Source organism: Nerophis lumbriciformis, linkage group LG04 (genome assembly GCF_033978685.3).
Source record: "Nerophis lumbriciformis linkage group LG04, RoL_Nlum_v2.1, whole genome shotgun sequence".
Classification (NCBI taxonomy): Eukaryota; Metazoa; Chordata; class Actinopteri; order Syngnathiformes; family Syngnathidae; genus Nerophis; species Nerophis lumbriciformis.
This window is the reverse complement of record NC_084551.2, coordinates 14,570,001-14,585,000: the sequence shown is the minus strand read 5'-3', so window position 1 is coordinate 14,585,000 and position 15,000 is coordinate 14,570,001. Positions and strand designations below refer to the sequence as shown.

The window sequence follows — 15,000 nt, the reverse complement described above, 5'->3', positions numbered from 1 at the left end:
TAGAAATTATAGGAAACTCAAGACAGCCATGACATTATGTTCTTTACAAGTGTATGTAAACTTTTGACTGTATCTTTGTATACAATATGTGTTGTTATATGTTTAAGTATGTTTTTATGTCTCCTGAATAGTAATATCATATGTTCTTTACACTCTTTGACAGTCACTGAACCCTTAATTAGGTTATTAAATCCAAAACAATACTTGATCAGAAATGTCCTTTTCAAACAATAACAATACTTTTTCTGATTTGCTCAGTGTTTTGGTTGTAGTTGAAGTTATGTAATATATGGAAAAAGACATGATGTCGTGCAGCTTTACACTACTGCAAACTACAACCACAATCATAAGAAGTAGAGATGTCCTGATCAAGATCATGAGATCGGATCAGGGGCTGATATTTGCCTTTTTTAACTGATCGGCGATTGGCTGATGAGCTGCAGAGCCCAGCGGATCTTTACCACAGCTTTGTCCCAGTGTTGACATGGCTAAAAATTGTACTCAAGTGAAATATTCCTTCAAAAGGGAGACTCAATTAAATGTCCATTGTTACACACATGTAGGAGTTCCATGAATTCCAGGAGTGTGCATGTCTTGCCAGAACACCGGCTCAATTTTGAACGCAACGTCTATCCACAGTGCGAAGATGCTTCTAAGATACTAATCCTCACCACTATGGTGGAAAATAATTGTAAGTTTCTTCCAAGTTATTTTAAAGGAAAAGAAATGGCTAAGCTAACTAAACACACTCATCACGCAGGACTACAAAAGCAGCTTACCGCTAAAGTTTCAATGTAAAATCTATCCAGATGTCGATACGATCGATAAAAATACATAAAAAAAGGTATGTAGCATTCAATACCACACACATATGCCATCCGATTTACAACCATACTAGCAAATTCTACTTTTAATAAAGTAAGCCTCATAAAAATGTGTTGTTGTGTTTTCTTTAGTTACTTGCAATAAAACATTTTCAGTTCTATTATCTATTGTCTAAGTACCAGATCGGGATTCAAAATCATATCGGATCTGATGCCAAAAATGTTGATCGGGACATCCCTAATCAATCAAATCTGTCAAAACAGAGCAATAATATGTTTCGAAAAGCAGGTTTTTCTTTATATCTTCAGCGTGTGTAGCTATTCGGAATGTTAAAGGCTGGTGAGAGTATTTTGGAATGCTGGATGTAAACTAGTGGTTTTCAAAGTGTGAAATGGTCCCCCCACCTGCAAGCAGCTTAAGAAAAATAAAGAAAACGTATTTTCCTAAATCTGCTGATCTAACTTGGGTAATGGTTCAAACTCAAATAAATTAGTCAGGTCTTGGTAGTTTGAAACCTTCTTAATAATTATTAAGGTCAGACACCAGTAAGAAGACTGTTGATATTTCAGATTGATGCCTATTTTTTACTGGTCCAACTCTTTTTTTTTTTTTTTCCACTTCTTTTTTTAACCTGTTCTTTTTGGCACTTTGGCAGTTTCTCCTAATGGTGCTCTTTAATTTCCCTCAGGCACTGCTGCAGTCGCGGTCGCAGGACTTCTGGCCGCCCTTCGGATTACCAATAGTAAAATGTGTGACCACACGATAGTGTTTCAAGGTGCAGGCGAGGTGGGTTTGGCATCCAAAAAGTGAGCCTACACTACATTATTTACTACCGACGGCTACCGTACGTGTCATTGATTGCTTTTTAAGTCATGGAACAAATCGTTTGTGTATGCATCTCAGTGCAATTTCTGTTAAAGTCTCCCCTTCCTCCTGTCCTCTTTGTCTTAGGCAGCAATGGGGATCGCTGAGCTGATCTCAATGGCCATGGAGAAGGAAGGACTTTCTAAGGAAGACAGTTTGAAGAAGATCTGGATGGTCGATTCCAAAGGCCTCATTGTCAAGGTGTCACATACCATTTGGCCATTTTCAAGTACCGCTGCACAATTCTTTACAAAGAAATTAAACTCACTTTCTTACAATTCACTCGTTATGGTAGTCAATGGTCAATTAAGGAAACACGAATAAATACTCATTCTCATTAATAGTATATGTCAAAAATAAGCATTATTATCCTGTATGCACAGGTGTCAAACTCAAGGCCTGCCACATAATTTTGCACAGCCTTTTATTAATATTTACATAGATCAAATGTACTTAATGAGTATTTTATGTTGTATTACAAATGTCTTCATTATTTAACTTTTGACACTAATAAATGTCTGTCTATCTGTGTTGGCCCTGTGATGAGGTGGCGACTTGTCCAGGGTGTACCCCCCGCCTTCCACCCGATTGTAGCTGAGATAGGCTCCAGCGCCCCCCGCGACCCCAAAGGGAATAAGCGGTAGAAAATGGATGGATGGATGGATAAATGTCTGTCTATCTGTGTTGGCCCTGTGATGAGGTGGTGACTTGTCCAGGGTGTACCCCCCGCCTTCCACCCGATTGTAGCTGAGATAGGCTCCAGCGCCCCCCGCGACCCCAAAGGGAATAAGCGGTAGAAAATGGATGGATGGATAAATACATGTACTGCATGCAGTTACATATACTTTAATCTTTGAAATGATCTAATAAGGCAATAAATATTATATTATCATACATTACAAACATATTTTTGTTAAAATAAAAGTAAATACTTAAATATATGCTTGACTCATGATTTAGTTATCCACCAATTTGTACACTGTATGACCAAGAAAAACTGTGTTACCGTTCATCCATTAACAGTAGTACACCGTAAAAACAACAACGATTTAACGGGGGGGGAATGAATTGGCAGGTAGATCTACAGAATGTTATGATAAAAAACGGTGGTACTGTTTTTCAATTTACAGTAATACCCTGTAGCAACAACAATCGTAGCTTTTTCAGGAGACAAACTGGTAGCTCAGTCACTAGAATTTTACAGTAACAATTAGTGGTCTCGTTTTTTCATTTAGAGCAGGGGTAGGGAACCTATGGCTCGAGAGCCAGATGTGGCTCTTTTGATGACTGCATCTGGCTCTCAGATAAATCGTAGCTATCATTGCTTAACACGATAAGTAATGAATAATTCCGCTGGTAATTACAGTGTTAAAAATAACCACGTATCAATCAGACTACAAAGCCATCAGCAAAACCATGCAGCACCAGAATTCGCATTAATGGTAAGAAGTATTTTATTTATTATTGGTTAGCTTCACAATAACATTGTTATTAAAAATAATAAGAAACGTATTATACTTTAAAAATGTTGGTCTAACTTAAAAATGTACGCATTTAGTTGTTTTCGGTGTTAACATTTTTTATACGGCTCTTACCATACTTGCCAACCTTGAGACCTTTCGGGAGGTGGGGGGTGGGGGGGGCGTGGTCGGGTTGGGGCGTGGCTAAGAGGGGAGGAGTATATTTACAGCTAGAATTCACCAAGTCAAGTATTTCATATATATATATATATATATATATATATATATATATATATATATATATATATATATATATATATATATATATACGAAATACTTGACTTTCAGTGAATTCTAGCTATATATATATTTATTTTATTATATATATATATATATATAAATAAAAAAAATGAATTTCAGTGTTCATTTATTTACACATATACACACACATAACACTCATCTACTCATTGTTGAGTTAAGGGTTGAATTGTCCATCCTTGTTCTATTCTCTGTCACTATTTTTCTAACCATGCTGAACACCCTTTCGCAGGTACCCAGAAAGGTTTTGAGTACCACCAAAAAAACTGAATCTCTGAAGACAGTATAAAAATCTTTGTTAAAGGTGTACAAATACTGTTTGTATAATAAGCATGTTATTGTTTACAAATAAGGGTTAAGAGTTCAGTACTAAAAAAAAAAAAAAAGAATGTGGCTTAAGTACAGTTTTTTAATTGAGCTGCTGCATTTTTTGGTTGGGTTGTTTATTTATTTTGAGTAACTTCTACATTTCTAAAAGGGGAGGAATGTAATAGAGTGATCTATGTTTGTCTGTTGCCATCTCCTGGTGAATGTTGGCTATAGCATACTGGGGTTACTTTTTGGTTGGCCAACGATTTACGTGGTGTTGCGCACCTGACGTCAAGTGTGTGAGTCTGTTCTGAAGTCTACTGTAAACCTCGCCTGGTTATTGCCTCCAACTCAATATATTACAACAACATTGCTGTTTATGGCAGACGAACTGCTTTACGGTAGAATAAAACATGACTGCTGTTGTTGTGTGTTGTTACCGCACTGGGAGGACGTTAATGGAACTGCCTAACAATAAACCCACATAAGAAACCAAGAACTCGCCCTCCATCATTCTACAGTTATAACGTGTTTGGGCAGGCACGCTGTTTATATTGTGGGAAAGCGGACATGAATGCAGGCTGTTGACAGGTCACTCAGGTCCGCATGGAGCTGGAGGGGGCGTGGCTTGCAGCTCCGCCTGAATTTCGGGAGAAAATTTGTCCCGGGAGGTTTTCGGGAGAGGCGCTGAATTTCGAGAGTCTCCCGGAAAATCCGGGAGGGTTGGCAAGTATGGCTCTTACGGAAATACATTTTAAAATATTTGGCTTTCATGGCTCTCTCAGCCAAAAAGGTTCCCGACCCCTGATTTAGAGTACTATGCCATAAAAAAAAAAAACACTGTAAATTTAACAGGAACATTCTGGCGACTAAGATACCAGTTGGGTTTTTTTTTTTACCTCAAAATCTAAAGATTGTTTTTTTTAACAGTGTATGTAAAATATATATATAATACTCAGATGCATAGGCAATTATGTAATAATGTCATGAGTTGAATCCTCATACATGTATATTCCTATTTTATTAATCGTTACAAGCTGTCCTCTGAGGGCAGCCATAATTGTGGTGTGACCCTCAATGAAAACATTTTAAAAGTAATTTAACTGAACATAGTTAGACAATAGCACATTATGGTCTTTAATAGTTTATATATATATATATATATATATATATATATACAGGTATATATTACATAGACGCAACGTGAGAACTATCCTTTGTGACATCAATGTCTTCTTAAGGGTCGAGACCAGCTGACGCATGAGAAGGAGAGGTTTGCTCATGAACATCCGCCGATGAAAAGCTTGGAGGAAGTGGTGCGTGAACTGAAACCCACAGTACTGATCGGTAAGACACAACAGGTGATGCCTGGGGTTCGTCAAGTTGCTCCTTGGGGAGACTTTCACACTTTTAGACGGATGATACAAGAACATGTCAAAAGAGAAGCATCCTTAGTGAAAGGGTGTGACTCGGTGGCAATCTCATAAAATACTGTAGACGACTGAGAATAATAGTTAAAGTTAAGTTAAAGTTCCATTGATTGTCACACACACAGGAGGTGTGGTGAAATGTGTCCTCTGCATTTGACCCATTCCCTTGTTCGCCCCCTTGGAGTTGAGGGGAGCAGTGAGCAGCAGCGTGCGCCACGCTTGGGAATAATTTGGTGATTTAACCCCCAATTCCAACTCTTGATGCTGAGTGCCAAGCAATGCACACGATACACTTTCTTTCAACTGTGACACAAAACAATTGACAATAAGATGAATATTGGCCATTTCACTGAATTGGTGGTGTATCTGCTTGTCGTAACTCTCAAAATACATCAAAATTTGTGTGATTGTTCAGTTCTAATTCTGACAAACATGTGCACTGGCCAATTTTATTATTTAATATTTTACAAGGTTCCCAAGCCAAACATGACTCATTTGTGTAACAGAACTAAAGGGAACGGGAGTAAGTTTTTAGCATATAATTAGCAAATATATGAAATACAGCCACATTACATATATGCTAGTAGCATGTTGACACTAAGCACATTACAGTTATTCAACAAAAAAATATTTTGAAAATAAACATCAAAAATACCATGTAGGTCAGTGTTTTTCAAACACTGTGCCGTGGGAGGTTATCTAGTTTCACCTATTTGTGTTAAAAATATTTTTTGCAAACCAGTAATTATAGTCTGCAAATGATGTGTTGTTGTTGAGTTTCTGTACTATTTGGAGATTGGCAGACTTACCACGTTATAATCTTCCATATCAGTAAATGGCAGCCGGTAGCTAATTGCTTTGTAGATGTCGGAAACAGCGGGAGGCAGCGTGCAGGTAAAAAGGTGTCTAATGCTTAAACCAAAAATAAACAAAAGGTGAGTGCCCCTAAGAAAAGGCATTGAAGCTTAGGGAAGGCTATGCAGAACGAAAGTAAAACTGAACTGGCTGCAAAGTAAACAAAAACAGAATGCTGGATGACAGCAAAGACTTACTGTGGAGCAAAGACAATGTACATCCGAACATGACATGACAATCAACAATGTACCCACAAAGGAGGATAAAAACAACTGAAATATTCTTAATTGCTAAAACAAAGTGGATGCGGGAAATATCGCTCAAAGGAAGACATGAAACTGATACAGGAAAATACCAAAAAAAGAGAAATAGCCACCAAAATAACTAAATAACAAGAACTAAAACACTACACACAAGAAAAAAGCAAAAAAGTCCAAATAAGTCAGGGCGTTATGTGACAGGTGTTGACAGTACACCTACTTTGAGACAAGAGCTATATTGATGCATGCTTGATTATGGTTAAAAGTCATATCCAACAGATGTGACAACAACTTTTTACTGTCAACTGAGTTTTGTTTTTTAATTATTTCTACTGGTGGTGTGCCTCCGGATTTTTTCAACGCAAAAAATGTGCCTTGGCTCAAAAAAGGTCGAAAAACACTGATGTAGGTAACAGGACTGTACTGAGAATGCAGAAAAATACATTTGTGAACTTACTTTTGGCCGTTTAATGGCCTGCAAATACTAAAATAATCATACTAAAGATAATGCCAAGATAATACGGTACTACAATAAACTTACTGAATAATGCTACTTCCTGTAGACCATGTGATTTGTGGAGTATTCCATATTTATTTTAAAACAGGACTGAGTGAAAACCCAAAGACACAACGGAAGTGTTTTATTTTGGGTTTGTTTTGGGTTTTTTTTTCAGAAATTAAACCTAAAGCATAGTTGGGAAAAGGAGTAAAACAATAAAGTTAAAAAAAAAACAAAAAAAAAAACGTTTTTGATTAATCATATATGCAATCAAATAACTTAACTTAATAGAATTTCACAGTGAATTTGTTTTGTGCATTTATATATTTTTTTTTCTGAGGGGTACAAATGCTACAGATTCGGTGGGATGGCTCTTACATTGCTGACTAATGCCTTTTCTGTTTTAGGTGTGGCGGCTGTAGCCGGTGCCTTCTCAGAGCAGATCATCAGAGACATGGCATCGTTCAATGAACACCCCCTCATCTTCGCTCTCAGCAACCCGACCAGTAAAGCTGAATGCACCGCAGAGCAGTGTTACACATTCACAGAGGTATTGTGACAATGGAAAAGACGTGGAATGTATTTATGCTCATCGATTAGGATAATAATAATCATCATGATCATTTTTTTCTCTGCAGGGGAGGGGCATCTTTGCAAGTGGAAGTCCCTTTGACCCCGTTACCTTGCCTGATGGGAGGACATTCTATCCCGGTCAGGGAAACAACGCCTACATCTTCCCTGGCATCGGCCTTGGCGTCAGCGCCTGCTCCATATGTCACATCACTGAAGATATCTTTCTTATTGTTGCAGAGGTAATGTTGACATTCCTGCATATGACTGTTTTCCACCACATACGATCAATACCACAAAAGCAGCTTCTCATACACTTGGGGCTTGATTTACTAAGATCCAAATAGCATGTTTTAAAGGCCTACTGAAACCCACTACTACCGACCACGCAGTCTGATAGTTTATATATCAATGATGAAATCTTAACATTGCAACACATGCCAATACGACCGGGTTAGCTTACTAAAGTGCAATTTTAAATTTTGCGCAAAATATCCTGCTGAAAACGTCTCGGTATGATGACGTCTGCGCGTGACGTCACGGATTGTAGAGGACATTTTGGGACAGCATGGTGGCCAGCTATTAAGTCGTCTGTTTTCATTGCAAAATTCCACAGTATTCTGGACATCTGTGTTGGTGAATCTTTTGCAATTTGTTCAATGAACAATGGAGACAGCAAAGAAGAAAGCTGTAGGTGGGAAGCGGTGTATTGCGAGCGGCTGCAGCAACACAAACACAGCCGGTGTTTCATTGTTTACATTCCCGAAAGATGACAGTCAAGCTTTACCATTGGCCTGTGGAGAACTGGGACAACAGAGACTCTTACCAGGAGGACTTTGAGTTGGATACGCAGACACGGTACCGTGAGTACGCATGCAGCTGCGGCTTCCAAACATTTGATCGCTTGCCCGCACGTGCGTGCCGCTATGTGCATGTCACGTACGTAACTTTGGGGACTTTGGGGAAATATATGTGCTGTATGAACTTTGGGGAGGTGAACGGTACTTTGGGCTGTGGGATTGAGTGTGTTGTGCAGGTGTTTGAATTGTATTGGCGGGTTATATGGACGGGAGGGGGGATAGATTGATTGATTTCGGAGGTGTTTGTTATGCGGGATTAATTTGTGGCATATTTAATATGAGCCTGGTTGTGTTGTGGCTAATAGAGTATATATATGTCTTGTGTTTATTTACTGTTTTAGTCATTCCCAGCTGAATATCAGGTCCCACCCGCCTCTCACAGCATCTTCCCTATCTGAATCGCTCCCACTGCCCTCTAGTCCTTCGCTCTCATTTTCCTCATCCACGAATCTTTCATCCTCGCTCAAATTAATGGGGAAATCGTTGCTTTCTCGGTCCGAATCGCTCTCGCTGCTGGTGGCCATGATTGTAAACAATGTGCAGATGTGAGGAGCTCCACAACCTGTGACGTCACGCTACTCGTCTGCTACTTCCGGTACAGGCAAGGCTTTTTTATCAGCGACCAAAAGTTGCGAACTTTATCGTCGATGCTCTCTACTAAATCCTTTCAGCAAAAATATGGCAATATCGCGAAATGATCAAGTATGACACATAGAATGGAACTGCTATCCCCGTTTAAATAAGAAAATCGCATTTCAGTAGGCCTTTAAATAGCGTATGCAAAATATGAAATTGTGTGTACAATTACTGGGTATGTTGTGTGTGATCTACTAAGACTGCGTGTACAATTGATGACACAGAAGTGATGCAGACCACCCTTTTAAATGATTTAATTTCACTTTTGTGATAGGTTAGATTTATACAACACTTTTCCAGACACTCAAAACACATAATTAATTCAATCCACTTTGATGGTGGTAAGCTACATGTGTAGCCACAGCGGCCCTGGGGTAGGCTGACGGAATCGTGACTGCCAATTTGCCCCTACCGCCTCTCCAACCACCACCAAACATTCATTCATGTTTATACACCAGTGTAAGCGGCACTGAGAGCATAGTGGTTAAATGTGTCTTAGTGGGTGAATTGTCTTAGTGGGTGAAGTGTCTTGCTGAAGGACACAACGGCTGTGACAAGGATGGCAGAAGCTGGATACTCTGACCTGCGGTGTTTTTTCATGTTGTTGACATGCAACACACACATATGATATGAATCACATGTTCTAAGTTGTATTGAAGTGTAATCAAGACAACAAAACCAGACGGAAGACATTGCATATTTCAAGAAGTATTTTCTTATAGGAGATATTATATCATAATAATGAAAAAAAAAATCAACATTTATTTAAAAAAAAACATCAGACACCAAAATAAAACAATTTAATTTGTTTCAATTAACCCATTAAATTATAAAAGTATATTGCTGAACAGTATACCAAAAATATTTTGGACCCCAGAAAAAAAACTACAACTATTCTCTATAAAATGTGTTTGGGGGTGCCTGGAACGGATTAGTTTCTAAAAATAAATATTTTGATTAATGTACAATTCCACCTTTCATTTTGGACAGATTACTCATGAAAAGTGAGGTTTGACTGTATAAGCATAACAACAGCATAATGTTTGAATTTGTGCACAGGGTCTCGCTCAGCAGGTGACGGAGAAGGACTTGGCAGAGGGAAGACTGTATCCTCCTCTCAGCTCCATCACCAAGGTTTCTCTCACGCTGGCAGTCAAGGTGAGCGCGTTCCAGCTCTGTGTCTGTCAGATTACCTAATGTTGTGTTTCATCGCACAATAACGTGTGTGTGTGGCAGATAGTGGAGTACGCCTACGAGCACAACATAGCCACACTTCGCCCAGAGCCATCCGACAAGGAGGCGTACGTGCGATCGCTGGTTTACAGCATCGACTATGATGACTTTAGTGCAGACTTGTACGGTTGGCCAGAAGGAAGCACGACGCTCCAATCATGCAAGCTTTGACCAAGTGAGACTCACGAGATATGAAGGTAACTACTACGACTAAGAGGACCTGTAAAGAATCACTATATTGATGTTTGATGCTGCTTTAAATTATGTTTTGGGCATTTTATAAAGTGTATAAAGTTGTTTAGTTCAGGTAAAATGAGGTTATTGGTAGGTGGAACAAATAATGTCATAACTGAATTCCTCACCACTGACTTATTATGGTATTTTGCATCACTGCAACCACCTGCTAAAAAAAAAAAAACATGCACCGCTTACACAGATTTATATTGTAATATAATTGATCGAACAATGCCATCTGATGCTAAAACATATAAATAAAGAATATAGAACTGTTCTCACTTTGTTTTGTACAATGTCATGTAGGTTATGTGACAGGGATGTGGCGATCGTGGCCGGTGAGGCACTGACTACTTTGGAGGGTTTAAAATATACTTTAAAGTACCGGTTGAGTGGAAAAACAAGTCGCCCCTGTATTGAAGCTTTTATCATATACACTATATTGCCAAAAGTATTTGGCCACCCATCCAAATGGCGAAAATCAAGTGTCCTAATCACTTGGCCGGGCCACAGGTGTATAAAATCAAGCACTTAGGCATGGAGACTGTTTCTACAAACATTTGTGAAGGAATGGACCGCTCTCAGTTATTTCCAGCGTGGAACTGTCATAGGATGCCACCTGTGCAACAATTCCAGTCGTTTCTAAATATTCCTGTCATGTCTGTGTAATCATGTTTTAGTCATGTTTTGTTTAGTTATTGACTCTTTAGTTTCTGGTTTTTCACTCCATTGTCTTGTTTCCATGGTTACCCATTAGTTTCACCTGTTCCACGTTTGGACTCATTATGCACTCTTGTTTGTCACCATAGCAACCCATTAGATTTCACCTGTCATGTCACGCACCTGTTTTGAGTCACGCACCTGTTGTTAATCATGTCTGTGTTATTTAAGCTTTTCATTTTCTGTTGTTCGTCCTGGTGTCATATCTTTTCTAACCCTGCTATCCTCTCGTTTCAAGCCCTGTTCACGGTCCCATGTCACAGTAAGTGTTTTGTTATTTCGTGTTCAGTTTCTGCCTTTGTGCAAGTTTTGTTTTCATTCGCCAAGTTTTTTTACCTCCGCCATTGTGCGCGCTTTTCGTTTGTTCCTTTTTGATAGTAATAAATAAATCATGTACCCACCTTCAAGCCATGTCCGATCCAAATTCACTTGCATCTTGGGGAAAAAAAACTCCATAGCCCACGCTGTGACAATTCCAAAGTCAACTGTCAGCTTTATTATAAGAAAAGTGAAGAGTTTGAGAACAACAGCAAGTCAGCCACCAAGTGGTAGGCCACGTAAACTGACAGAGAGGGGTCAGTAGCTACAGAGCTCCAAACTTCACGTGACCTTCCAATTAGCCCACGCACAGTACGCAGAGAGTTTCATGCAATGGGTTTTCATGGACGAGCAGCTGCATCTAAGCCATACATCACCAAGTCCAATGCAAAGCGTGGGATGCAGTGGTGTAAAGCACGTCGCTAGTGGACTCTAGAGCAATGGAGACACGTTTTCTGGAGTGATGAATCACGCTTTTCCATCTGGCAATCTGATGGACCAGTCTGTGTTTGGAGGTTGCCAGGAGAACAGTACATTTCGTTTGTAACATTTGGTGGAGGAGGAATTATGGTGTGGGGTTGTTTTTCAGGTGTTGGGCTTGGCCCCTTAGGTGAACCGACATCATATTGAACCCTGTGGGTTAGGAATGGGATGGCACTTCAAGTTCATATGTGAGTCAAGGCAGGTGGCCAAATACTTTTGGCAATACAGTGCATATCTGATTTATGAAACCAAAAGACTTACAAAGTTTGCGGATAAGAAGATTTGATCAAAATAGTATCATTCTCTCTGAGATTCCCAAGCCATTTTGAGAGTTAATGAGCAAGCCGGTCACGTGATCCCTGACGTAGTGTTAGGAACAGATCCCTTCCCCATCAACAACAATGCTAATCATGCAGACTTTGTGAGAGCCAACAACAATTGCTTTAGAAAAAAATCATGATCCAGAACGTTACATTTTTGAGCCCAAACATAAGGAGGATGAGCAATACGTTTTAGAAGCCGGGTGCTAAACGGATGTAGCTTTTTTGAAACACTATAGCATCAGCTGCATTGCTAGGTGCTAAACGTACAAATTAAACATGATAAACCATCATAAAACAAACAGTTACTGTAATATTTCCACTTTCGCTGGAATGCCGACCGAGGGGATGCTCACATAATCCCGTTTAGATGAAGAGCCAATAACAAACCTCACGAAGGGTTAAAAAAAAATTGCCGCAGCTAGCGTCTTTTTGTCTTTTTCGCCATCTCAGGGGATATCGAAGTCCACCAACCTGTCGGTCCATGGCCACAGGCCCTGCCCTAACCAATCTGGCGCCCTAGGCAAGATTTTAGGTGGCGCCCCCCCACATCGGCAGTGAAGTGTATATACTCACAAGAAACCGAATAGCTTTGTCTTTGACCTTTTTTTTACTTAAAGAAAGCAAATTAACAATCAGAATAGTTAACAAGATTAAAAAAAATATGAATAAATAAATGTTTATTACAATATTTTTTACATACATATTGCTTAATTAACATTAATGATGTGCACTTTAACAACTAGGCTTACAACTATACCTAATATATAAAGGGGTGGAAAAGTGACTATTACCTGCAGGGCAAACATTAGCTAACCAGAAGGCAATAACAATGTAAACAAAAAACACCTGCTTAAAAGATCTAATACAAATGTCCCTGAGGAATGTAAGGTGGGAGTACTGTAATTACCTAACGTTACATCATTATTTTCCATAACAATTTAGCCCCCTCCACAATATTAACCCGACGTTAAAACAGAACTAGCTATTTATTGATTAGCAATTGCCGAATCATGTAACATTAGCTTAATGCTAAAAAGCCATGTTACTATCACATTCAGACAAATAATTTCATGTAGGCTAACGTTACCTACCTGCTACTTCTGTCTTTTTCTCGTTTCTCCTCCTCTTCTTTTCTCTTTTTTCTTCCCTGGGCACCTGACAGTTTTGGCCGTTTTGACATCTTGTGTTGATTTTTTGATGTGGTGACGTCCAAAAAGAGTCATGATACGGGAAGGGAGGGGGCGCACCGTGCGGGGGGGGGGGGGGGGGGGGGGGGGGCGTAATGTTGTAACAAATAATATTTCTATTATATAGGCTTTACTTTGCATTTTAATTAACGTGGGATTATTTTTTGTATTTAGAAATAATAGTACCAACTTTTTTTTTTTTTTTTCTCCAACATTTGTGGCACTGGCGTGGCGCCCCCTGTTGGACGGCGCCCTTAGCATTTGCCTATACGGCCTATGCCACGGGCCGGCCCTGCATGGCCACATGTGTCTCCTACCAGCTGAGAGATGCATTATTATAATGTAGAATTAAGTTTTAAGTTTGAGACAAAGCAGAAGCAGCCATCGGCTCAGTGTGTCAACAATAACAGCGTAAGCTAGCATTAGCTCACGCTATCAATTTGCTGCTAAAATTGTCCATCTGCGTCAGTGCTTATAATAACAATATCACTCATATTTGGTTCATTTTCAGCTTCCGACATGTAAATGGAGTATTGTTGGCCGTTTCTGTGTGTTTTAAAGGGTTTTATGGGCGCTATAGAGGACCCTCAATCTGTTAGCTTAAATGTTAGCTATTTATTTACCACTTCGAATGCATAAAAAAAGAAAAACATATATTGTTGTCTTATGTAAGGATTGGAACGGTAAACAGCACATCTCTTTCCAATTTGTGTGCGTTTCCAGCATGACTGATCTGATAAAATGGTCAGAATGCAGAAACGTTCCTCCAAATCTATGGAACTTGCCGATGATGTTCGGAGTGGAGTATTTAAAATGGCCATCTGAATTTTTGGCATTTTGGAATGTTAAGACGGTATTTTCACATACGTTGCGGACTGTTAATACAATTGGATATGATTTACAATGAAACACAACTAAGCATATAAAGTCAACTTGTTTTTTCACTCTACTGGTACTTGAACTTTCTGTTAATGCAGGTTGCTTATAAAGAGAATGATTATCGAAAGATGAATATTCAAGTAAAAAAGTTTTCTTTTAAATATTTATTTTACTTGAAGGGCTGCTCCTGGCAAAATTGGGATCCCATGCAGAATTTTATTTTGAGTCACCTACCCCTATTCCAATTTTGTTCGCACTTTTTTAATGTAAAAACATGTTGATACCTTTTTTAATCAAACTTTAATGTATATGTATGTTTTGCACTAAAACAAATTAATGGGATATTGCTCAATAATTACTTTCATTATTTAACCAAATATAGCTTCTTCAATGAATAAAGTATAGTAATGTTAAAAGAAAATTATAGAAAAAAGAGCAGGAAGAAGCAAAATCTTACAATCATGCATCACTGAGATATAATAATTATAACAATCTGATTCTTTATCAACAATACAATACATACTGACGTAATATGACACTATTTAGTATATAATTACTAGACACATACAATTTATAATTACATCCATATTCGCAATAATAAACCCACTCATCATTCCATCAAATGTAGTTTATGTAAATACATTATTAATATTTTTGTAATGCAAAACAAATTTAACATAAATAAAACATATATATGAAAATGTAAACAACACATCACCAACCAAGATTCAAGCCAA

The 15,000-nt window shown here is 38.7% G+C and overlaps 1 protein-coding gene across 2 annotated transcripts in view; it reads left to right on the top strand.

Moving 5' to 3' along the window:
- The window catches only part of me1 (malic enzyme 1, NADP(+)-dependent, cytosolic), a 227,982-nt gene extending 217,352 nt beyond the window's left edge, over positions 1-10,630 (top strand). The window contains exons 9-15 of one of the 2 annotated variants that reach the window (XM_061949543.2): positions 1,514-1,611; positions 1,777-1,890; positions 5,018-5,123; positions 7,228-7,370; positions 7,459-7,632; positions 9,946-10,044; positions 10,123-10,630. In XM_061949543.2, the coding sequence (XP_061805527.2) occupies positions 1,514-1,611; positions 1,777-1,890; positions 5,018-5,123; positions 7,228-7,370; positions 7,459-7,632; positions 9,946-10,044; positions 10,123-10,290 (902 nt within the window). In that variant the 3' untranslated portion in view covers positions 10,291-10,630. The remainder of the gene's footprint in view (positions 1-1,513; positions 1,612-1,776; positions 1,891-5,017; positions 5,124-7,227; positions 7,371-7,458; positions 7,633-9,945; positions 10,045-10,122) is intronic. The other variant, XM_061949551.2, reaches the window with a different exon arrangement.
- Positions 10,631-15,000: the final 4,370 nt, after the last annotated feature.